Source organism: Strix uralensis, chromosome 7 (genome assembly GCF_047716275.1).
Source record: "Strix uralensis isolate ZFMK-TIS-50842 chromosome 7, bStrUra1, whole genome shotgun sequence".
Classification (NCBI taxonomy): Eukaryota; Metazoa; Chordata; class Aves; order Strigiformes; family Strigidae; genus Strix; species Strix uralensis.
In genome coordinates, this window is record NC_133978.1 from 32,410,273 (window position 1) to 32,436,823 (window position 26,551).

General features: G+C 37.7%; 1 protein-coding gene across 5 annotated transcripts in view; it reads left to right on the forward strand.

The window, feature by feature from the left end:
- Positions 1–26,551, forward strand: part of VTI1A (vesicle transport through interaction with t-SNAREs 1A) — a 277,532-nt gene that overhangs the window by 146,902 nt on the left and 104,079 nt on the right. For all 5 annotated transcript variants that reach the window (XM_074875296.1, XM_074875293.1, XM_074875297.1 and 2 more), the window contains one exon: positions 23,607–23,677. In XM_074875296.1, the coding sequence (XP_074731397.1) occupies positions 23,607–23,677 (71 nt within the window). The remainder of the gene's footprint in view (positions 1–23,606; positions 23,678–26,551) is intronic.

Here is a 26,551-nt window from a genome sequence, read left to right on the forward strand (position 1 = left end):
CTTTTGGAGAAGTGATAGTGAGAAACAGATTTTAGGACAGAGCAGGTAGAGGTGAAGATTGTAAAAACATTCCCAGAACATGTTTCTTTAAAATTATGTGCCAACAAACCTTTGTAACAGCAACCCGATATTCCCCAAAGCCCGGCAGCTGAGGCCAGATGTTCATTAGTCATGTGAGCAGAGGCCACCATCAACTGGGGTGAAGTCAGGATGGAGCCTAGTGTGAGAACTGTGTTAGGGTGTGGGGTGGGCTCATGTGAAAGCTCTGGTCTGGGAGGAAAACTTGCAGCCTGTAGCTGTTGGTCTTGGTGGTATAGGAGGATGGGGAGAACTGCCCAGGATACTGTGTGAAGTGAATCGACAGGATGCTCTGTGCCTGTTACAGACATGCTGAGCAGAGGAAAGGGGTGATGTGCTGAGGAAGGAGCCTTGACATGTTCTTCCAATCACCCTTGGGACCTACAGTAGATTAACAAACAAAAAATGAGGCAACGGGAGAGTAAATATGCTGTTCCTTAACACAGGTGTCCTTACATCCACTGAGTTCTCTTTAAGTTGACGTAGTTTAATTCAAGAATTCAGGGCTTAGACCCTTCATTGCAAAGTGTTGCCTAAGCTGTGGCTTATGGTCTACCTTAAATGCAGACTAATTTTTTTTTAATTTAATAGACTAGTCAAATAAATCAAACAGGAATCAAACAGATTGCACATTTCTAACTTCTAATTTTGCACCAGTTGAACTTGGAATTAGTTTTTGGTAACTAAAGTCAGCATCTTGATTTTCAGAAACTTTCTTGGGGAATGGTCTTAGAACTGTCTTTCCTGCTTTAAATCCCTCTCTGGTTGCACAGAAATCTGGCAAAAATCCTGCAGATGTGTGAGGTTTCATTCCTTTATTGAAAATTCTTACCTCTTTTCGCTCCTAATTTGAGATTGGCTGTGGAGGAAATTGAAGTCAATTCTTAATACACAATATTCGGGACATGGCAAAGATCTTACATCATGTAAAGTGCTGAATCAGACCCTACACCCCTTTCTCCCACACTTAAGTTTCTACACAGCATGTCTGAACAAATGAATTTGTAAAGGTGATGGGCAAGAACTTTCCATCAGTATGCCTCCCTAAATCCTACCTCCTTTTTACTGGGGGGCTCTAGAAGGAGGCTGCATTTGAGCAGAGTGCAAAATGGCATGTAGACAGACAGTGCTCAGCCTAAGCAAGCCAGGCTCAGAGGAAGGTCTGAATGCAGCTTCCCAAGTGACTGTGCTGAAGTTATTCCAAAGTGTAAAATTATGGTTGAACCTGCTTTATAATAACTATGTCCTGAAATAATTTGAATAGACACTGTTTTAAAGAGTTGAGCATTATAATTTGTATTTACCATGGAAGTTTTTCCCCTCTTGCAAATTATTCTAAATGTTTCCAAGGTTGCAGGACACATTGGTGATGTTATTTTCTTGTTTTGTTTTGCTTGCTCTCTCAAAGCGTAGAACATGCACGTTACTTCCCACAATTCAAGATCTGTCATAAGCAGGTCTTTAGCTAAATTTCCATCTTTGGCTGGTTGACGTTTTTTGGTTTGTTCTGTTTTTAAGGATAAAGAAAGCTGTACTGTATGTGGGTATTATAATCACAGCCTGTTTGTCCTTTCTGTCTACCAGCTCCCTTCAAATATTTTAAATCTATCTTATGAAAGAGTTGAGCACTTTACTTGCCCTTGACCATGTAGCATACATTCACAGCAAAGTCATCTGAATGACCCTGTGGAGATCCTCTCTGTGACTTCTCTTTTGCAATCCCGTCTGCACGCTCACAAAATATGGCCAGAAATGGAAAATTGCAGCAATGCGGTGGCGGCCTGCAGCTTCTGTGTAGTACGGAGCTGGCTACAGCAGGCTATAAAATATCATCCTTGTGTTTCAGATGATCCTCCCTCTCTCTCTTCCTCTTTTGTCAGTTTACTTGGAAATGTGAATTTATGTGCATCAAGACAATGCAATACTATAAGTAAGGCTTCCAGTCAGTCTTACGCACCAGTCAGTACCAGAATTTTAGCTTTATATTCCTCTAGGCATGTAGCTCACAGTGCAGCATTATTTTCTCACTGTAGTTATCCATTAGCTTAAGACTTTCATAACCCAGGAGGACACTTAAATCTCTCTTCAATCATTATGCCTCTGAACACTTTCCCCTAATGTCTTGGCTTTCTTTTGGAATCTTTTGTCTTACAATTTTTATCCTTCATTTACCTGCATTGGATTGCATTTGCCATCATACAAGAATTTTCCTGAATTACTCTAACCCTGTTTATTCTCGATGGTTAAGGTGATGCCATGTGGGGAGATAGAAAGGTATGTGCTGTACTCCTCAACCATCTGTCGGATACGGAGAATGCTGAACTTGGTGCACCTCGGCTTTCTGACTGTCCCTGTGTGCATCTAGATACAAAGCATGTGGGGATCCCCCAAAGCTTTGGTATCTAAACACTGCCGAGTCACACTCTCCTTCATTTTTGCTTCCTGCCACTGTGGACTGTCTTGCTCCTTAGCAAGGGAGAGGATTGCTGCAGCAGGAGCCAGCCTGAACTGTGCTGACAGATCCAACAAGAAAGCAAAATAGTGAGGGTAGTGCCAGCAGGGCACTGCATGCAGCTGCACCCACGGGGCTTGGCTTAGGCTCTCTAGCATAGATGTTGACCTGAAAACACTTTCAGAAATCGTCACTAAAGTCATGTGGATTTGCTTATGCATAATCTTTTTTTAAAACAACAAAACAGTTTGTGCTGTCTCCAGGATTCATAGAAGCCAGCTATTTCAGAGTGTTATTTACTTTTGTGATGTTTATCTTTCGCCCACTGGTGGGTGTGAACATCACTGGTTTTACAGTGTGCAAAGCAATGACCTAGGACTATTTTTACGTTGGACTTTTTTTTGCCATTTTAGTTTACACAAACTTTTCTTTTAAGGATCCCTCAGAGCTATAAAAACAATGTAGCACAATCTGATGCTTCACAGTTAAGAAGAAGAAATTAAAACAACCTATGTTTTTCATTTCAGAATTAAGTACTATGTGAAGTAACCAGTGAAGGTGACTATTTAAGGCATAAAGTATTAATGATTTTGAGTATTTCATTCCAATCATTTTTCTCTCCCATTTTTGTCTAATGAGGCAATGTAAAAATAGAATAAACCTGGAATTTTAAATCAGGAATGAATTAAATGAAAACCTAATAATTTAGAGTAGCTTACCCATCTCTTGGTAAGTGTGGATATTACTTGACATCGTATACATGCATGATCCTTTTCCTATGATTTGTTTTTAACTGTTTAGCTTGAAATTATTTTCTTCTTCCCTCAGCCAGGTGAGAGTTCCTATTCACTATAGTTCACTTATAAAGGTACTTTACAGAGCCAATACTTAAAATTCTTGTACAGCCATAACTTCATCTTAGAAGGGTGGGATTTTGTTTGTGATTTTTTTTTTATTAAAAAGTGAATTGATACTCATTAAGAGCTTATTTACTGTCTGACCCTTTATTTGAAGGGCATATGACTATGAGATTGTTAAATATACAAGTGTCCTAAGAAACTTAAATTCTGTGCATAAGAATAAAGGCATCATTAGCTAATGTGGCTTCACCTCTGACTTGCAGCGTAGAAAGTCAGAATCAAGTTTTTTGTCTAGTGGAGCATTAGCAGCCATCCTTGAGAATGCAAAGATGTGCTTGCTGAGGGAAGTTCCTTGTGTATTATGCTGTTTACCTAAGGGTTATATTCAAGACACTCTCTGAACAGCTTGGCTGATTATTGAAAAATGCCTTATAGTAACTTCCAGCCTAAGTTGATCGATATTAGTGCACAGCTTTACGTGGGAGGGAGGGAGCTATTTAAACATTGAGAGCCTCCGGGATAACCAGGAATGAAAAAATAATGCAGAACAAATATGTTGAAGGGTTCAAGAGAAAAGAATATCTTGTCTCTGTGCAGGGGGGAAAAAAAAAAAAGTTGTTAAATTGCAGCAGAAAGACCATTTGAATTCACTATTAATAAAGTGAAGGTGGATTTTTCCCTAGGCCAAAAAGAGAAAAAAAAGCAGCAAATCCAACAAATTGTAGTGCTCTTTAATGTAGAGAAGCTAAGAGTTATCTACACACATCCTCCCATAGAAAGGTTACCTTCACTGCAAGTTTCCAAGACGTTCCTGGTCTGTGGCTCTGTGTTAAGCTCCTACCTCTGTAGATCTGGGCTGCCAGCTCAGGCTTGTTCCCCCTCTCCAGAGCAGGCAAAATTCAAAGACACTGATTTCTATGTCAGGAACACCAGAAAAGGAAAACCTCACTTCTTTCAACACCTTAGAAGAACATGTAAGAATATAGAATGGAAGGGTCCTGGCACCTGAAAATGATGCTTTTTTTCCCCTCAGGAACATGTAATAATTAAAAGCTAAATGTTCCAGTGTTTTATTTTGATGCATAGAATTTTGCCAACATTCAAATGATCTGAAGCATTTTAGATGCCCTGATGGAGAAGATGGGCATTGTTCTGATTTGTTGATGGGAATGTGAAGAGAGGAAAGGGAAGCAGTGATGCTGTATAAGAGACTTCCTTCTCTCTTCTTCACAGAAATTAACAATTAAAGATTCACAGAAGTCTTGGGGCAGATGATATCCTAAGAAAATGGAAGTCAGGAGAGATATATTTGTCACTAATTTTTTCTGACTTCTGCAAGAACCATAACCTTCCCGTGTCTCCATTCCCTGCCTGTAAAAAATGAGTCTTTGGTTTTGTCAGTTCATATGAAACCATCAGGCTCCAGTGTCACATTCACATGGTGGTTGACAAGATAGAGGACACAGGAGGAGCTGGTGGGAAAAGCCTGGCAGGAGGACAATGGGAGAAGGGAAGAAAAGGGATTGTATCACAGAAAATGGGAAATAGGTTGATCTCTTTCGCAGAGAAAGATGGAAGATGAAAACTTAATTTCTAATGGAGGGACATGGGAAGCAGATCAGCTCGCTGAAAGATCTTTGGACACTTGGAGTGAAAAGTCCGATGTGCCTGTAAAGCCTAGTGGTGAAAAATCTTTTCTGGTGTGTGTGGTTAAAATGATGTAGCAGGGGAGACTTCAACTACAGAGCCAAATAGGGTGGAAACAAGATAGATTCCTTTAGTAGGTCAATTGGTGTTAGTTTTCAAAATCTAAAGAAGTTTGAAGTACTTGGCCTCCTCTTTTATCAGTTGTTTATCACATGTGTGTTAAGGCGAAGACTGAAGTTCCATCACTGCCGAGGGTGAGATGGGAAAGTAATCAGCGTGTAACTCACTGTTGCTTTAACTGTTTTCTGCTTTGTTTCAGCTGAGTTTGTGACTGATGGGGGATTGCTGGGAAAGAAGTGATGACTCTTCATATGAATGTTTCTTAAATATAATTCCAGTATAACTCTGCTTAACATGTTGCGCAGAAACTGCAATTTTGTAGGAAAGGTGGAGCTCTAAGAACAGTCACAGAAATGCTTTGCAGTGTAGAATACTTATTTTTCTTAAATCAAGTTAGAAACATGACTGATTGTTGTACCACCATGCAGAAGGGATCCTGCAGGGCCCAGGAATGGGTGGATCCAGTTCCCAACTGCATTAACCAACACCAACGACTGCTGCCCCTGACTTGGGAAACATATTTTAGGAAGTCTCACGACTGCAGCACAGGACTGTAATTTTGCTTTGTGACTCATGCTGAGATATAGTCCCTGCGTGTCTTTTTGTCTGGGCACCTAATAAAGCTCAGGCCACACCTGTTTATGGATGCAGCAAAATGACAGGGAGCTTATTTTTATACCATTGATTCTGATGAACGTCACTTATAATCAACACCTCCATGAGGAACTGGCCTGTGTGCAGAAATGCTCTTTAATTGAAGGGTACACGTCAGCAGCACAATGTGGTCCCGGTGTGTTTATCTCATGAAAGCCAGAACTATTACAGTTATAGAATATCAAATGCTTTGAATAGATCATATTTATTTTATGATTTCTATGATCATATATATCTTTTGATGATTTTCAAGATCATTCTTGTTTGTAAAAAGTGGAATGTCGTCACTTTAGAATGAGATAATTAATTCTGTGAAGGGACCAGATGACAATTTTGAGAAGCGTTCCTGTCCTACAGAACATACAGGTCACCATGCTTTTCTGATGAGACAGAAAAATCACTTGCAAGAAGCTGTTAGGTTAATTACTCTTTAGAAAAGGGGGTTAAATTCTAAGAAGTGTGCAGCACTCTGTTGATAGAATGATGGATGCTGGCAGATTAAAACAACAAAAATATTTTGGAAATTATCCCCCCCCTTGCTTTTTTTAAACAACACAACAAACTAGACCTGTGAATTTTGACAATGGCTTTTGAGCTGGCAAGATTCAAATGTGCAACAAATGAAACTGCATTTTAATGCATCAGTTTGAATTAAAAATGAAGGAACAAATTTAAAAATCAGTGATAGAGATCTGTGGGATGGTCACTTATGTTGTTTTCACAGACTGTGACATGGAGCTTAGAGGATGCTTGCAGTCTGTTTTGCCTGGAGGACGTTATTTTCAAACTGAACTGTATTCAATTGGATCAGAAACACTGCCTATTTTTACTGCCCAGTGCTAACAAATTTGTCTTCAGACCTCTGTTTACTCAATTATTGTTGTCAACGTTTTTTGTCTAAACATTTTGGTTTGGTTTTTGGCAGAACAGTTTCCCCCCCACCCACCCCATAGCATTAGAGGTACGTGTAGTGCTTGCAGAACACACTGTATGTGCATGCTGCACATCATGGCCAACACAGAGCTTATGGTCATCAATCATTTGATTGTTCTTTAAACACTGTTTTAACAGGCATTCGTTGTATAAATGGATCAGGTTATTGACCTTTGCCAGCAATTGCTTGCTACATGTCATCATGGCTTAATGACATTATCAAGGAACGTATTCTGTATTGTAGATACTTTAAAGGGTTCGTGCATTGTCTCTCACTAGGACACATGGCTGGCAAAAGTATCTTGAATTAGCAAGTTATTTGATGTCATTATTAAAATATGCAGAGCATTTCCAGCTACTTATAGAATAGGAGAGTGAAATACATCTCTTTTCTACAAAAGCAATGCCCAGGAAGAAGAGTTATTTGTCATATCAGAATACTTGTTCTGAAATCCTGCTTCTTTTCTCCTCTACAATTTAATCTTCTACCTAGAATAGAGTGGTGCAGTCCTCTGAATATCCTGTGAAAATCATTTGACTGGTCTACAGAGCTCCAGCTGCAACTCCTCCATTTCTGGGAATACTGTAGATCTAATTGGCACTATTAAGTCATTACGGCACATAATAGATGGAACTTCAACTAAATCAACTATGTTTTTAATGAAGATAAGAGTTTTTAAATTAGAATGGATACAGCATTCTTTATTTATTTCCACGGGGTGGAAAGGTTGTTAACTGTAATGGCTGATTCAATTTAAATGAGGGGAAAGTAGCCAGTATTCTATAAATTTTCTCTTCTGATTAAAATTTAAGGTGGTACTGACTCTTCAAATCCCAAATTCTGAAATTGAACTATTCAGCTGACTATTTGTAAGTTTTTCCAGTATATAAATCTGCAGTTTCTGCGGCTCCTCATGTCACAATCTTAAAGTTGATTTTCTGGTCACAGGAAAACATACACATATCACATAAATTGCAGTCTTAGAATCCTATTTTTTCCTTGGTTTTTGCATTAAAATTTGGACTCTACATGAATCAGAGAGAGTTCTTAAAAAGTTTAAAATGGGTATTAATCAATAAATCTTTATGCCATTGCTACTGCAAAATAGATATGGCCAAAATGCAAATTTTACCCTGTCGTTCTGTAGTCATTCCTCTTTTAATCCAGAAAGACTTTTTGTGTACAATGTAAAGATCTTGCTGCTGTAATAACTACTCCATTACATATTAGTCATACTCTTTGCTTCTCTCTTACTGGTTGTTTGAGATCCTGTTCTTCAGTATCCCAGATTTCTCTCCCTACATTGTGTTTTGCTCATAAATATATTCCAGCCAGTTCTTTAACTTTTGTCTTGTTTTCCTTTCTATTGCCATAGCAAAATATCTTCTCATGCCATTTAATTTTAATGGTGCTTATTACCAAGTTCTCCTGATGCTTATTAGCAGCTTTCCAGCAAAAAGCTGGAATATAAAGCAGAGGGATGGTCTTAAAGGAAAGTAGGATTAAGGTCAGAAGCAGTGAATTCTTACCCTTCCTTCTTTGTATAACTTTGTTGGTTACATCCTTCTTTTGTCAGCTTCTGAGCTGAAAAAAAAATGATAATAACCCTTTTTACTTCTGGGAATATAGTCGAGATCTCTGTATTAATAGCTACTCCACATTTTCATAGATTTTAGGATTTGGAAGGAAAACAATAATTATTTATCCAGGTGTTCTGCATCGAGGCTGTAGAAATTCAACAGTTAATTCTGGAATAGAGGAAGTATTCCTACCACACAACTGTAAACCAGGTGTAACTTCAAGGAAGGAGGGGCAACAAGCAGGTATAAAACTGGTGCAGGGGAGGAGAATCAGGACATGAAAGCACTATTTGAGAGTTTCTTCTAAGTAAATCCCTTCACAGCAGTCTCCATTCTTTTTTTGCCAGGGTTACATTTGATTGCTGGCTTTGACAGCTCACTGTTGGCAATAGGTTTCATAAATGTCTAATCCAGCTGGATTGTTCTGTCTTCACATTTCCTTCCTACATCAAGGGTATATACTATTACCAGAAAAAAAAAAAAAAAAAAAGAAGGAAAGAAAAAGCTGGTTGCTTCCATTATGGGATTTAAGATAGAACAGAAAATATAATCTTAATAATTAAAGCCACGAAGGCTGTGGTGGTGTTTTGTTTTGTTTTGGGGATGGAGGGAAAGCAGAAGCTCACAACGCATCCTTAAGATCTTCAAGATAGATTCAGAGCTGTGATTTCAGCATCAAGACCTAACAAATATCGCATACAAAGTGCAGTAAATGCAGTATTCATAAATGTATATGCTCTTTGTGACTTCATGTCAGCAGGGTTCTGTAGACCCTCATTTGTATCAAATAAACTTCAAATGGTAAAGAATACGTGCCAGCCAGGGACGAGTATCACTTTGAATTGTTCCTTGTGTGTCATAGCTGAAACGGGAAACATGGCTGGCTTCCTGTTTGTCAAGAGTGAAAAACAGGCACATTTTCTGTAATTATTAGTAATAGTTTCAATTTAATAAATTATTCACTCATGACAATGGGATTTATGTTCTATTTGCTGATAGCTTGTGGGGGATAGTGTGTGTTTTAGGAAGGTGAAATCTGACAGTAATTCAGTGTACATTGTAAATCCCGATGTCACACCTGCACTGCAACAGTGAAGACAAGTGATGATAACTTGTTTCTTACAGTACCTTCCTCCTCCATCATGGGTGATACTCGCATGTGCTTGCTAGATTTTGTGTTGTTACTTATCCATTCTTGGACTAGACATTTAGAGATTCATCTAACACAAATGTTCGTGGTTGTGGCTGAGATTTCCATGGACTTCAGAAGAAATATGATTGCATGGTATATCAGTGGACAAGAGAACCCAGATCAGTGATTGCAGGAGCATGATGAGGCGATGAGTTGTTTATGCTCAGCTTCTCTCAACCATGACAACATGGGAGAAAGTGCAGAAATACTTGAGTAAAAAGTTAACAAGTGAATGATATCTGGGCTGAGAAAGGAATTAATATGCTGATAGCAAATGGGAGAAGTCAGACCATGAAGGGATTGGCTGTGGAAGAAATGTAGCTATTGTTTAATGAGCTGAACTGGGGAGAGGCAATGGCATGACTAGAAAGAAGAAGACGACCAGTAAGATGCTAAAGAAAATTGTGTTTGTAGCAGTGTTCTGCATTACTGTAGGTGGTACATAGGTTTTTGTCAAGGCTAGAGGAAAGAACGTAATAATATAAAAAAAGAGTGAGAACCTAGTAGAGAGTTTTAGGAAGGTGAATGGATGGGACCAGTCTGTTTCCTATCAATGTCATGCAGAAAGAATCAGACAGCTTGCCCAAAAATGAGGACTGAAAAAAAAGATGTTGAGGCTGAGTGGAAAAGGTGATCGTGTTTTATATCATGAGAATAGACAGAGTGGAGACATGTTGGTGGGACAAGGAACTGCTGTGTTGTGTTGAATTTGAGTTGAAGGCTAAGCAATGAGAGAGATGGGAGAGGAATTGGCAGTGTAGCAGAGAGGGAAGTCTGTCACTTATTTAATAGTAGCTGAGCTTGTGCATGAGATTCTCCAGGCGGAAGTCAACTGCAGATCTGTGGGGAAGAAGAAAACCAAAACCAGAGCCTTACACAGCCCTCACAGAGAGGACAGGATCCTGGGTGCAAAGGGAGGAGAAGAATGTCAAGAGGGAAAGCATGACCACTTGTACAAAGGCACATGTGAGCTCTCATCATCCAGCAGCTGCTCATCTGGGAAGTTTCCCTGTACCTCCATCCATCCTTGTGTTAAGCAGAGGAGCTGGCTCTTTCCATGTCAGTAGAAGCGAGCCAACACTGGTTTGAGGTGGCACTGTTTTCAAAATGCTACTTATCTCCTACATTGTCTCTGGGATAGTGGGTTTCTAAGAGGAATTCCCACATGCACCCAAGGTTGACATGATAGTTTGAAGTTGTATAGGAGGCACCAAAAAATTCTGATTATTTGCTATAAGATGTCCTGACAACAGAAGATAAGCAATATGTGGGCACTTGCTTATTTTAGTGGAATTCTAGTAGAAACATTCTTTACCCCTGTTTTACAGATAGAGTAAATAGGATAAAAGAAATAAGGTGACTTGCCAAAAAATCAAGCAAGAGATCTGTGGTCAGCTCATAGTCCCTTGCTTGAAAGTACTCTCTTTTATTTCTTTGTAATTCAAGAGCAATTAAAGCAATAAAAAAATAAAATAGAAATAAAATAATACCCAGCATGTCTTCAGCAATTCCTGTGCTAAAACTTGTGATATGGTGTGAAAGAGGTTGAGACTTTCCTCCTTGATAATACATTAAAAAAATATTAAATTTTTCTTTTTCCTTAAGTAGGAATAATATTTAATTGTCATTTAAACTGGTTCTTGAAAATCCCATAGTTTTACCCACAATAATCCAGGAACATTTAATAAGTCTTAAAATATTCATAACACATGGAGATCATTACTCTTGAGACCTTTGTACAAAGCAGTGAAGTGTGTTAGACATATGGCAGAAACCTCTTCATTTCTTATTTCTTGCTATGATTATATGAAAGAAAGGAAAATTCTCTGTTCTTTTCCCCATTGCAATCTGCATGCCATTGTTTTATCTGTTGTGGGCCAAAGTCATCTTATACACATGTTCACTGAAGAACATGGAGTTAATCAGGCTTGAATTTAGCTCAGTAAATGTAAGTATAATAATGGTAAATTCCTGTTTTGTTTCACTTTTCTATACAGTATTTCAGATAACAAAAAAGAGGAAATAATTTATTTCTATATCCCACATGATGTTAACAGCCCAAACTGTGTTGCATGACAGATGCTGGTACCTAGTTTTTATATTATTGATAATTATCTAAAGCTGTTAATTGCTGTAGCATTGAGTATTAAGAAAAAAACAAACAACAATTGATAGGTCCTCTATTGGAAATGTATCATAAATACCAGAAGTCCTTGTCACAGTACTGGCTGTATGTAGAGAGGATGAGCAGTTTTGTTTTAATTATATTTCAATGTGATTGTCTAAAGTCAAGTGGAACCTCCATGGATTATATCTGAAATAAAACTGTGGTTACAGTATATGGTCATAATCCCCAGATCTGTTGTGTCGAAATGACAGTATAATGAGTAGAAGTTAAAATGTCCTCTGCTTTCAAGTCATCATGGTTGTCATTTGATTAAATAATAGTGCATTCTGTTTGATGTCTTGGCTTTATTATTCAGAAGCACTTCAGTATATGTGTCCTACCTTTGTATTATGTGCTCCTGGCAACCAGGTATCCATATAGGTTCTTATTTACACACCTATAATGGATACACTGTACGTTTAGCTTGCATGTGTGCTGCTTGAATATGGAATTTTAATTATTCCTGTTAATTATGGTGCATTCACCAAAAAGAGGGAAATCATTGGTCGGGTACAAAAAGAAACTGCTTAGTATTTGAAGGAATTTGATAATTTTGTTGTAGTTTGTAGCTTGGCAGGTGGTAATAATGCTATGCCAGCACTGTCAAAATATGAAAATTAAAGTGACGATGGGTTTTAATGAAATCCATTTGACAAATATAATTAAGGTGTTTTAATATGAAGCCCTGTAATAAAGACTACCGGTGGACTCCCTGAGGTCCTGACTAATTGTGTAGATTGCTTTTAAGCTTTGAATAGTTTTATTGGATAATGAACTGTTAAGAAGTGTTAGATCTTTCTTAAGCAGAATTTGGTTTGAAAAAGAAGAGGAGAGACAGGCCTGAGGTGTGGCATTTTAAACATAATTAGAAGAGAGATTTAAGTTAACATCTTTGATCTTGCTGTCAGTTTTTGATTAGAGCTGTAAATGCTTTAATCAAGTGCAGTGTAGTCATTACATTTCTAACTGTTTTTAAACTGCGAAATTACTGAGACACTGACATCGTTTTAACACTTCTTGAGAATTTCCAGCAAAGTTATGTTTGTAAACTGGGTGTTTGCATTAAAATGTCATACTGCAATAATTTACCAATTCAGTAGATCATGGGATAATTATATTCTGGTGCTCAAATAATCTGGAAATCCTTTATGAAATTAAATATAATGTCTTGTAGTTGAGGAGAGTGTGCCACTTCAGATTTAATTTAAAAAATAATTTTTAATATTGTTTTTTCAATTAAAATTATATTCAAAGTAGTAGTTATAATGAAAATGAATATATAAGAAGCTAAGTGCAGTATTTAAACGCCTTCCTAAGAATACAGTCCTTTTAGTGCTACGTATTGTGTTCTGCCAATGTGGATTCCTTCACACCCATTTTAGAAATGAGGAAACAGGCACAGATATTTATCACCCGTACTGTAGTGCCTGAGCCGGCAATACAGTTGTGTTCTCTTGAATCCCTATCTTGCGATGTTAAAGACTGCTTGAAGAAAATTCAAAAAGATCCATTTATTTATTTTTTTACTGGCATCCAAAACAGCAAAAAGATGTGGAAATGGCCATGGCACAGGTATGTAACCTGAATGAGGATGGTTGGCTGGATGGTACCTGCCCATAGGTGGCATGCCTTTCATTTCAAATACAGAGCCCAGCAGTCCGGGGTCCTTTCCCAGATCTGATCTTGCCTCCGGTGTTCTTGATCTTTGAGCGTGACAGAAAATCCAAACACTTGTTTCTTTACTGTCTTGCGCTAGGGGCTACTGGACGTACTGCTTTGCTTATGTTGGTCCTCTAGAAATGTAGAAACAAGCTACAGCAAGGAAAAACATACTTAATTTGTTCTCTCTACAGCATACAGAACATACACACAAATAAATGCTAACAGTGGCCTGCCAGCAAGTCCTACGAAATTGTTAATTACATCTCACAGCAGACCACCTGATGTCTTTGGCAGCATGTCCTGCACACTACCATGTCTGAGGGCTGGCAGACCAGGAGAGAGGTGAGATGTCATCCAAACCTAGGACATCCTCACAGAGACTGTTCAGCTGCCAGCGCTTCTTCATGGCACCTCCACTGCACCTATGTCTGCTGACTGCAGTTCAAGTAACACCCAACAGAGAGAAGCAGTCTCTCTGGTTACCCTGAGCCAAGTCATCACGAATTCAAAGACCTTGTCCAGTAGCTGGGATGTCACTTGGAGTGCTGCAGGCAGCTGTTTCGGGAGAATCCAAACAAAAACTTCTGCCCTATGCAGTAAGCTGCTCTGTTCTGGAGCAGGGGGTTTTTTTCAAATTTCCGGGTTTGCCCCCAGTTAAACCATATAGCAGTAGTCTAATGTAGAGAAGCTGCAAGCATTGATAAGTATTGCTGAGTTCCTCCATCAGAAGAAATCACACTTGTCATCTTAGACACTGAAAAATCAGAGTTTACAACATTTTTTCTTTGCAGGGATGCCTTATAAACAAATCGTGTCTACATCCAGTAAAGGCCCCATATAAGTCTACCTCTTAAACACCATCTGAAGAGCTTAACTTGATCCTTAAAATATGATTCTGCTCTGAGGAGTGCTGTAAAAAATCTATTATGAGAGAGTCTTTATTTCTATCTCAGCAATTTACAGAAGAAGTATCTTTGTTTGACAAGTACAAGAGCAGAGACTTTTTGACTTTTTTTTTTTTTTTTTTAACAGATAACCCTGCAAACTCAGCCTGGATTTTAAAATCAGTCTGGATTCTTTTTTTCTTGTATACCTCCTGATAACAGTGATTTGCCAGGCCATTGGGTATTTTTCATTGTTCCCTCTGTACCCTTGCTGTGGGTTTATTGAGGTAGTGGTTTTCTCAGCATTACTCTGTGTGTAATCGAAGACAACATTGCAGATAGAAATAACTAGCACTTAGCTTATGTGTGTGAAAAAGGAGCAGAATCCATAGCTGCATTGGTCCTGCAGGGTAAAAACAAAAATATAAACAAAGGGAAAATGGCTTGAGATGGGAAGGTATAAGTGGAGGAAGACAGGAGTCCATAAGAAATGTGCTGTGTAAGCAGCACAGAGATGTTTATGTTGATGTTTTATCCTTTAGGTGCAGGTTTTTAAATTACCGTATATTTCAAATGAACACAGATTCTAATTGCTGGGTATAAATATCATATGTAAAACCAAGATTCAAAATGTAATAAAATATGCAAACTGCTAAACTTCATCACTAAACAAAAATACAGCTAAGTGAGCATTTCCTAGAGATCCCTCCAGAGGCCAGAATAAAATTCTGGGGCAGAGCTGGAGTTTAAACCACAGCCAGCCCAATAAACTATAGACTGTCCCTTCCCTCTGCTCCTTGTCCCTCCATCTCCAAGTAGCTGATTCAGATCTCCAGAGTCCTGATGAAAAAAACATCCTTCTATGCAAGCAAAACCACTGTCATGACGAAACTGGTGTGCATTACACATCACACAGTTTTCTAGTTGTAAATTACCGACTGAATAAACTAACATTGTCTTGAAAGGGGTTTTTCCTCCACAAATTGCCACCTCTTTGGAGAGATATTACACTTTCAGGGGAAACTGAAGCTTCGTGAATAATTTTGAATTCATTTTGCCTCCTTTTATAGATCAACTTTTAAAAGATTTTTTTGTTTTTGGTAGAAACCTTGAACAATAACTTTCCTCAGCATTCTTTTTATTATTATTTTTTAAACCTTGGTACTTTCAGGCTCCAACTTTGCAATACAGTTCTTTTCTATGGCATTTAGATTTTAAGAGATTTAGTTGGTGGAAGAATGGGAAATGTTGAAAGGAAGAGCTAATTAATGTTTACTAAGCCTATCTAAAGTACGCTATTGTGTTAGAGTTTTGCCACATTTGTAATTGATGCCTGTTAAAACCTTTGTTTTATCATCTATTACTGACTTCTAGGCTTCTGTTTGCACTTACTGTCTGTAACAAGCATTTCATTTTATATGGAGAAAAAATGGTTTCAGTTACTTTTACTGTACCTGAAAAAGAGAATGGGATTTGCAAATGATAAATGGGGAAGTTGACTAGCTAACTAATAAAGATTTGTCTTAATCAAGTATGATTTGTCAGAACAGGAGCGCACTGGGGTCAGGGCACACGCAATGAATAATACAGCATTCACTGGAGAAAAGGACCAGGCAAAAGGCCTCATAAATATGCTGCGATTACCCATTGCTAATTCGTATTCAAAGAATGAGTTGCACTGAAGCCAGCTTCGAGGTTGCTGAGCTGTTCACCTGCTTTGTGGGCTTTCTGATGTTTAAGAAAGTTTTTTTAATATATATACTGTTTCAGAATGGTTTATTTTTGCACAGACTGCTACAATTTTGGGTCAATGATTTTAAGCATTATTTATTAATCATCCTCTGGGTTTGTTTTATTTTTCTGATGTTTGGACTCTATTTTATTTCTATTTTTCATTGTTTAAATATGAATGTGAATACAGCAGGAGATAGTTCCATTCACATTTAAAATGAATTGCTGAACAGTGCAAGAAAGGTTAAAACACTCTTTAGCTCCATGGAAGTATTAAAGATCAAACAAGCGTAGACTTTTTGCTTGTGTTGCCAGCTTTCCTGACTTTCCAATTGGTCTGTGGATTCAGGATAAACCTGGTACATCAGGATGTTGGGGGAGACCTGAAGAAACCCAAATGTCATTTTATTTGACTCTGGCTTTGTTTTCATTTGTTGCCGTTGCCTTTTGCTTCAAGGAGCAGTCTCTCAGATTGAAACAGTTGAAGGATATACTCTTCTTACAGATTTTCTGATGTCCAGAAGCTGAGATACTGCAAAGAACTTTGTTCCTATTGATAAGTTTTAGCTACGTAAATGGGTCATGAAGAGTCAGTTTTTAAAAAAGAAACAAAAATTGTTCCCGTGCTTACAGATATAACTAGCAGACTTTGTTCTTTGTCTTTGTACTGCTTAAATGTCATATGCTGCGGTTTTGTGTAGTTAAATAAGTTTGGAAAAAATCTCTTGCTCCGCACTTCAATTTTAAAGCATATTTCAACATTTCAAAATGTTTTCTTCTCTTTTGAATACCTAATGTAACTTTATTTTCTGTTCACTGGTTGGCTGATTGTCTCATCTATTCTGTGCTCGACTCTGTGTCTTGAAGTGCATTTATTGCTTTAAGAGTAAATCAGCTATAGAGGTAGGGCCAACTTTATGAGCCTCGAGCTGCTGAATACGGGGATCTTAAGTTGCCAACTCTCTGCCTACACATTTTAAGTCTTTGAAATAACCAGTACTGCAGGGTCCAAAGTAATTATTTACACTGCTTTGAATTTATAGCAAACTTGGTGGATGGTGGAGCATTTTTGATTAAATTATGACTATGAATCCAGCCTTAGTTAGATGAACCTAAGATCACTGTTGTGTCATCTCAGTGCTGTTTGGAGTCATAGGCTTAATTAATTGGTGGTTTGTGGCTCAAGTTATAGAGGATATGTTTCTGCAACTTAATTTAGATGCAATCAGAATTGTTAATGCTCTCCCCTGCTAAATCGCTTTCAGAAAAGTTCAAGGTTGGCACTACTATAATGAAGCAGCATCGGTTCCCTGCTCCAAGCTCAGAGTGAGCAGGGAATTCTGTCCTGACAGCACTTAAAGTAGTCGGAAAAGAAGATACTGAGGGTTGGTTTCCAACTTCGCTTACATAGGTGATTGAAATGGGGGTAGCAAGTTGTTTACTTATTGATGCACTAAGCAAGGATTTCTTTTGCCTTAGAACTTAATTGAAAGAAGTGGGGGGAAGACGATGCAAAGGGAGGAATTTGGAGCAGATGAGCATTGCTGAGCTCGTGCATGGGTAGAACAATGGCTGGACTTCAATGTAGACAAGCGCTCAGGAGAATCAAAGTCTGCCACCTCCTGTGAATGTTGCTGTGAGGATGTTAGTAAGGGAGCTCAGCTAGATGGGTGATGGGAGTAGACAGAAAAAAATACATCAGTTAGTGAGAAATGAGTAGTTTTATACCAGCAGATTGATGTAAGTTAGGATTTCAGAAAAGGTATGAAACCTTAGAAAAAGAAAAGGCTACTGGAGGTGAAGTTACTAGGTCTGTCATATATCATATTTCTCCTTTCTTTTTCCTATTTTCTTCTCATTCATCTGCCTTTTTTTTTTTTTCCTGGGGAAGGACAGAGTAGGCCTAGACCATGGGAGGTGTTAGTTATGAAATGCTCCCAGGTTGTTCTTAAAGGCATGCGACATCTTCCTCAAATATCTTTTCTTCCTTATTTTGAACAAAGCACAAAGCCTGAATTCTGATTAAGTGTTCTGGATGTTTTTCTTTCTGGTTTCCCTGACCTCAGGATCAACGGACCCCTTTTGCTGTTGGCCAATGATAATAATTTCATGAACATCCATTATAGCTTATAGGAACCTTTTTCATTTGAAAAATGTTTGTATTTTAAGTTTGGTGGACATCTTGGACTTTGGAGGATTGGGAGGTATTTTTAGGTGTTTTTTGCTTTCACAGTAAGACTGGGCAACTTCTTTTATCCTCTCTTGCAACTGAACTTCTGATAGCTCTGGAAGTGTTGGATGTCCTCAGTGTACACTGTTGACTGTCAGTACTCTTTCCACCAGTACGGCATTTGCTTCTGCTGAAGAGGCCAACTAGTCCCTATAGCATGTAGCTAATTTTTATTGTGTTAAGTGACCACTTAACAGCATGCAGATTAACTTCTCTGTGGCAGATTCTTGAGGCATTTGAGCACCAACTCTCATGTTTCACTGTTAATGCTCTACAAATTGTCTCTCCATTGGCTTATAGCCATTATATTATCCTTCATTTATCTGTATTAACTTGTACTTGTCGTTTAATAACTTTAATGACCTAAATCCTTCTGTCTTTAATTATATTGGCTGTTCAATATAAATATATATCAACTGTGAACTTGTAAATTTATAGGACTTTTACCTGTGTCCCTACACTTAAAGATATGTCATCACTTTCTTTATTAACTTTCTGTTGTCAGAAGCATAAAGCATTTGACTCAGCCCTGAATTCTTCTAACTCCTGCAACATATATTTTCCACATTTGTAAATCTGCTTGCTGTCACCTCTGAAAAGCTAGCATTTAACACTTCCTAGCATTTTTTTTCCAGAAACGGCTGTTAGTGATATATCTCTCTTCATCTACTAAAATCTAAACTTTTAACCTGTCCAAAATAGAGTGGCTTTTGGAAAAAAAAGTGTCCCAGCCCTGAATATGTTTACTGAGTTTCTGCCTGTGTCACTGTAGTTCTTCTCCAGAAATCTTCCATAAGCCACAATCTTTCATAATCTTTTGCTACATCTTCAGAGCATGTGACATCTCTGTGCAAAGGCAACACAGAATTGCGTTCCCCAAATGGCATTATTCACTAGGCAAGACTGAGGATCTCAGGGTGGAAGTGTTCCCCATTCCTACTCTGATTTCTTCTCTCACAACACACAATGGTTTTTGAGTGTATTTCATGATTTTGTAGAACAGCCATCTTGATTTTTAACATGATCTTCTGCTTTTCCCCGTGTAAATTAGTTTACTAAATTACATAGCTCAGATGCATGCATTGTATGTATGATGAGATAGAGCAAATCATACTTCCAGGCATCCTCTCCATTATTTGGTTGTTTTTAAGCTTTTTTTTTACATTTTAAACCATATCAAGATATCTGCTGCCTCTTATGAAACAAGTATATATATATATATAAATATAGGTATTTATACACACACACAGAGGGTACACTTTGAGAGGAAAAGTACTGTATAAACCATGTTGGATTATTTTATTTTTCATATGAAAAGAAAAATGGGGACTCTGTCTTCAAAATTCATAAAAATGCATGTTTGTTTATCCAAAAGCCTGGAGAGGCCGATTCCATATCATTCCTGTCTCTTGAGTAAATATATTAGTTATTCTTAAGGAAGAAAGTATTATTGACTTGAGTGATTAGAAAAAGCTCTTTCAGAATCAGTTTAGCTGATAAAGTAAATAAATACTTAAATGGCTGGAGGCAGAAAAAGGAAAAGAAAAACCAGTCAAGCACAACTTATTTTGTGTCCTTGATATGTGTGTAGGTATTAGAAATCAAGCTTTGTGGAACACGTATTAATTAATTATGATTTGCACATATAAATAAATACTGCACATAAGTTACAGGCAAATTCGAAAGAGCACATTCAGGAGTGTAAAGCACTGTGAGAAGTGTTCATTGTCTTTTGGGTTTATCTCAATATCAAAGTTGAAAACTATGGGCCAGTTTTTGCACACATGAAGAGGGAAGTTGCGTTTGCATTTGTGGTTTTGGGGGGTTTTGTTTTTTCTTCAGTTGCGGAAAGCGCCTTCATTCTTCTAATTAGTTTCAGTGTTTTAGGATAAAAAATGTTATCTTTTTTTTGCATAACACAGTATCATAGAACCAGGCACCATTGTTGTTGGACCCACAACATAGCATTATTGACATGTTCAGCACTGAGGGGTCTGATTTCCCATACCCTGTTCAAACACCTTTAAGGCAGAATACATTTAGACCTGTGAATTTTAGCATTCACCCTCTAAGGCTGATGCTTGTTAATATTAAGTTATGTACTTTTTCAGAATTTTTTTTCTGTTCATCACAGCATTGTTTAAGACTGAGATAATTGCTATATCGAATATTCCTGCCCTCTGTCAGTACATAGATAATAATGATGTAAATGCATTCACCCTTCTGCTTCTCATAGTTTAGCTGTAATTTTAGAACATAATTTTATGCATCTCTTTGGGAATTTCAGTTAGAAGAAGCAACACCATGCAGTCTTTTGTAGGACTTGGGACTGTACTGTACTAAACATTGTTCATACATACTGACTAAAAGGATGGGATAATCCCCAAATAATCGACATTGTTAAGATGCTGTGTCAATAACACCATTACTGGCAACATGCAACACCCTTCAGTTTGTGTATTGGTCTTAATTCGTGCATCTGCACTACAGTATATCTTCGAAACCTGACCTTTTCACATAACTGTAGTAGCATTGTCAATGATTTGCATTATAAGTAGTCTGGAAAGATCCATACAGCACCGTTGCACTAAAAGCATGAATCTACCACACACATGAAGGTTTTAACTGGCAGGAAAGCATCAGAGTTGTGGGGAAAACTTCAAAAATTATAGGAAGCAGATAGCAATGATATCAAACTTGTAATTAACTGTACTGGGCTAATGTTACTTTTTTTTCAGTCCCAGGCATCTTCAGTTGTAAACCAAGTGAGGAGACATGTCTTCATATCATTTATAAGTCTGTATTTTCTTTATTTATTAATATTTTTGTTTGACTGTCCTGACCTTCCAGCAAAAAATCAAGTTTCACTGTCATCAGTGAATTTTCCGAGTAGAATGAGGATATGAAGAGGATCTGTGGATAAAGGTGTCAATTTATGTTTGCAAACTTATTGTGAGATTATGTTACCTCAGTTATGTCTCTTTGTTCAACTTATGTTGTTATTTTAGCCCAAAAAAGGCCAAAGATCATCAACTAAAGTGCATGTAGAGTAAAGCTGCTCCTGTAAAATTGATGATCCGTCCAATTATTTATCTATAGAGGCTGCTGGGAAGAAACACAACTATCTCAGTTCTCAGACCCCTCTGCTAGGTTGAACTTCATGGCTGAAGGTTTAATCCCTAAGTGTCATATCAACAATTCATTCTGTGATATTCTGGCTGACATGCTCTCCTTCCTTATTTATTGATGTCTTCAGTCATTGACAATGAGAGGAAAATACACTATTCGTCAAAGTGATGGTGTTTTACCCTCACTTACAGTTGATGCTGCTGTCACATTGATGGTTGGAAAATAAACTCAATCATTATAAAAAGCTAAGAGTGTGAACTTGCCAGTGACAGGAAGAAGATGAAAAAAAACCCACAGTAACTTGCTTAAAATTGGTGTAATAAAAATAGAGCTTTTTCCTATAAAGATATTTTTGAGCTTTGTTTGTGAAATACCAAACCATTTTAGCCATTTACTTTATAGTTATTCCTTTGAAGGAAAATCTGCTCCTTGCACTCCTTTATGTCTGTGCAAACGTATGTATAATTTTTAGCAATAAATACTCGTTATCATTTCACCTCATGCTACTTGGTTAGTAATTTGTTGATTTTTTTCTTCTTTTTTTAAGGAATTTTGCTTTGGTTCCCAACACCCCACCCCACCCCCCTTCAGATTACATTGAATTCATGTATCTGAATTCATGTATTACAGTATTTTGAGTGCTTTGATGTGGAATAAGCTCAGTATAGTTTCATCCAGTAAGTCCTCTGACATGCAAACATAGGCAAAGCTCTCTTGAATCACTTTCTTAGGCTACCATTTGTGTAGCTGTACTGCACTTTACAGCTTTTTTAACTCAATAACCACATATCTTACCACATTTCACCTTTGGGAGGCATTGTACATACAGCTAAAAGTAAAGAGCAGCAAGCCAAGAGGGACAAGATAGCATAATGAGGATCTCAGTTTGTGGTCAGATATCTGAAGAAATATTTATCTTACTTGTACTGTACTTGGCAACAGGTAGAGAAATATATATGTAATTAATTTCCTTAGACTTCATCTGGCAGATTGTGTAGTTTGTGTTAAATGGATTTAGAAAAAATTATTGTTTGTCTCAAAGTTTTAAAGTTTGAGGTGATTCTCCTTTGGATTGTTTCCTGAAAATGGACTGTATCAATTTTAAAAAAAAATAAGAATACTCATGTTTGATCTACTAACATATTGGTGAATTTTTAATTATTAATTTTCATGAGGCTGCTCAAATAATGACATTGTAAGAGCCCACTCATTCAGCAGAACAATAGCAAGGCATGATTTTTGTTGTTTGTAAATCATGTTTTTGTAGTTTTACTCAGTTTTAGTGAGTATCTCCAGCAAGCTAGCTCAATAATCTAAATGAATGTGCACAGAAATGCTGCTTGTCTCACACGTGCTGTGTGTCCTGAGGCAAGCTACAGCTGCTTCAGCTCCTTGTACCTGTTTCCCCATCTGTAAAATGGGAATGATTTAACTTATTTTTCTCCTTCAGGGAAATACAGGGAGGGTTTCTTAATGTTTCTATAGAGCTTTGAAGATTAAAATCTCTTCTCTGTACTTGCTGCTAATATTTCAGTGTTAGAGGAGCATTTGACTAAAGCTGTTTGAAGAGTAAAATTTTGGCACCTTTTGTTGTCTTTGTACCATATCTTGAGGCCTCTCCCCTATAATTTTGCAACCTTTGGTTCAGCATAAGCTGCGGAAGCAAACAACCCCTGCGTAAACAAATGGTGATAACAATAGATTCATGTATGTGTCTGCTATTAAAAACATCAGGAGATCCATTACAGCATATCTCTAAGCTTGCCAGAAATAGTCCATGATGGAGCAAAACAGATACCAGTAACTGAGCTTAGCCTGAAATAGCTTTTATTTAAGCATCAGTGATAAGAGAGTGGTTTCCTTCTAATATGACTTCTCAGTGTCTTTAGAGGTATAAGGTGGCTGGTGTTTTAGGAAAGGCTTCCTGACTTCCTTTCTAAGACAGGGAGTAAGTTTAAGGAGCGTGTGGGAATTATGAGCACCCAGCACTTAGAGCAAGTCTGAAAGTCTTATTGCCTTTGTTTCACAGACCAAAGGTCAGCATCAATTCCCAGGGCCTAGACAACCTCAAGACATTGCAGCAGGGACAGCCTCTGGTTTGGTTGTTATTTCTTCAGTTTTATGTTTGAAAAACTTAAAATTTAGTATAAAGATGTCTTCCTCTTTGCAGGAGTGATTAGGCTATCACATGTATTAAGTGCCATTGTTACAATCTAACCTGGCATTTGAGGCCTTACAGTCACAGGCTATATTTTTCATTATTTACATTTTGATTTTTTAATGCAGAGCAGATTGGACAGGAGATGCTGGAAAACCTCAGCCATGACAGAGAGAAGATCCAGCGTGCTCGGGAAAGGGTAAGTTTGATAATAAGTATTTCCTGGTCTTGGATTTTATTTGCTTTGAGCAAGTTCTCTGTGCATGCAGAAATTATCCAGCATATTGATCAGTTTTATATAAATCAGTTGCTATCATGAGATATAATCAACATCTGCAGCAAAGCACTTGAAAAGTGTCTTGTATGAGCCCAATCCTGCAAAGCCTGTCCTACAGGGAGTCACATTGAAGTCACCAAATCTGCTGTTGGAAGCAAGTTTCCTGTCACTAACATCACAGTTAGGTCAGCTTTCTGTCCTTTGAAGGGTTTGTTATAGTGTCCATTGCAGTGATTTCTTGGACTATCATGACGGAGATTCTAATGATTGTTCAGCCTTACTCTTTGTAGCTGCAAATGCTGATAATTGCCTCCTTAGGCAATTCTGTGTGAAAGAACAGGTAGTGGTTTCTTACACTTCTGCTCTGTCACTGCAGTCAAGATAACATATCTGTCATTTTTGACTTATGTTGCCTCCATAGGGATCAACTCTACTCTGTAGAGTTAATGAAGACGCTTAGAAGTCCATCCCATCCAACACATACAACTTCTCGGAACTTCAGTCTAAGAAATTTGCCTCTCTGGTTCTGGTTTCTGCTCACAGAACCAGGAGTGACTGTACCTGTGACTTTCTGTCCATGATACGTTGATCAGATACTTTCCTGAGTGTCCGATTTTGCCAATGTCCTCCTACAAGCCTCTAGCTGACCAATGCCACTTAAGGAAACTCCTTTATCTGTCCCAGGGAATTTCTTTACCTGGATAGCTTTGATTGATAAAGCCTCATATGATGGCTTTAATGAAGCGTTTTCTGTCAGCTGTGCCAGTTGCTTTCTGAAGTCCTGATCATAGTTACTTTAAAACATTAAGTATAACTAAATCATTAAATGTAACTAAGGATTTTGAGCATTTACCAAGTGCTGTTCGGGCAATTTTGTGTCTTATTTCACCTCCACTCCTCACATCCCTAGTGACTGCTGAGTCTGAGATGCTTTTCTGCTTCTAGCTGGACAAGTAAAACTAGGCAATGGAGATCAATAGCACATATCCCTTTCTGTTGATCCTAAAAATCCTCGGGAAAAAGAGAGTGTAGTTCTGATGACTCTGAACACATGGTTCATGGCATAATTTTTCCTTTTCTGTGCTTTCCACCTGAAGAGCAAATTTCTTTGATGGCAAAACCTGTAAGCTGCAAGGAGCAGAATTGATAAGGGTATTCTAGGAAAGTGTATCCCATCACAGTTCAGTGAAAGACCTCTCGTATATGGAAGATCTCAAATTCCAAGTTTTTATCATATGCCACTTAAAATATTTTGTTTAGGGAATTCAGGGAGCCACATGAGTGTATCTGTCCCAGCTGTCTGTATACTCAGATGTACTGTCAGGGATGATCTTGGATAACTTGGCAAGCTTTCCTTTTTGTGGAGATTTTTTAAAGACCAGGACAAAGGGTGCTCTGTCAATGCATAATAGCTTTACACTGAATACACGGAGTTATTATCTAATCAACCAGCGAACAAACTTGTCTTCTGAAAGTCAAATGTCAGCTTGAGTATGATGGTCAGTTCTTAGCAGTTCAATGTTCTGAAAATTAGGAAGATTTTCTTACAAGCAAAATTTAAATGAGTTAGGGTCTCTATAGTTTGGTTAAATTTACATATAAGAGTTTTCCTGTCTGTAGATTAAAACATTTGAATGAAGAAAAATGCAAGACATAGTATCATTTTGAATAAATGCAGATCATGCACAAGATACATCTGTAATGACAGTTGTGAGGAGGAATTCTCTAAACTACTTTTTTTTAAAGCCAAAGGGATAAAGCTCTGCTACAAGAGTCAGATAGGTTAACTGGAGTATAAAGGACTCTAAATGATGCAACATTTTTTAGGAAAACCTCAAATTAAAATGTGTCTAAGGCAGACACATCAACATCAGCAACTTGTTCATCTTCCTTCCTTCCTTTCTCATTCTTCTTAGTATTATTTTTTAAAAGCTTTCTTAAACACCATGTAGATTTGCCATTGCTAATATCAAAGCATCTTTCAAAATGTTTTCGTTACAGCAGTTCTGTGAAACAAGGAAGTGCCATCATATGCCATTTAACAGGTTTTCAGGCCACCAGTTCTTTGGCCTCTGCAGTGCACTGGTGTTTGTAAAGAAATGATGGAAGAACCACTATCAGATATTTCTGTTTTAAATAAAAACAAACTTACAGTTTGAAACTCTTTATGTTGTTTTTTCTGCCAATGCAGGAAGAAAAGGTGGTTTTTTAGTGTTCTCTTGGGAGGTAGCTAGAGAACTTCCAACTATGTGTGTATGTGTTTGTTTCTTTTTTAACATTTCTTTTACTTATTTTGTAGGGGTTTTTATTACCATAAATATATGAGATCGTCTTGCTTGAGGAGTTTGTCAAACCTCTAAGATTCAGCTTCCCCTTCCTAACTATCAGTACTGATTCTAGCTGTCAGGTAGAATCCTGCAGCAAGAGAGGAAAGTTAGGATCAAACATACAATGGTAAAAAGAAGAGAGCTACTTTTCTGTGAAAAGGGAGGAGAAGCCCCAAGTGTTAAATGCATCTTTATGAATAATAAAAGACCAATGTAAAGCATACATTTGTACTTCAGATTCCCTTCTAGCATAGGTAAGAACTTGGCTTTTTAATAAGCCTTTTAAAAATTATTGTGAAGTTTTTTCTTCTGTTACTTGTGTCAAACTGGGCTAAACTGCTTTTCTGGAGCTTGAATTGTCTAGATGAATCAGGAAAAAATGAGGGAATGACCTCCCTGGAATATAAAGCTCATCTTTGTTCCATCATGGCACATAATTACAGAGATCTGAGAGTCAGTGTAAGCCTTC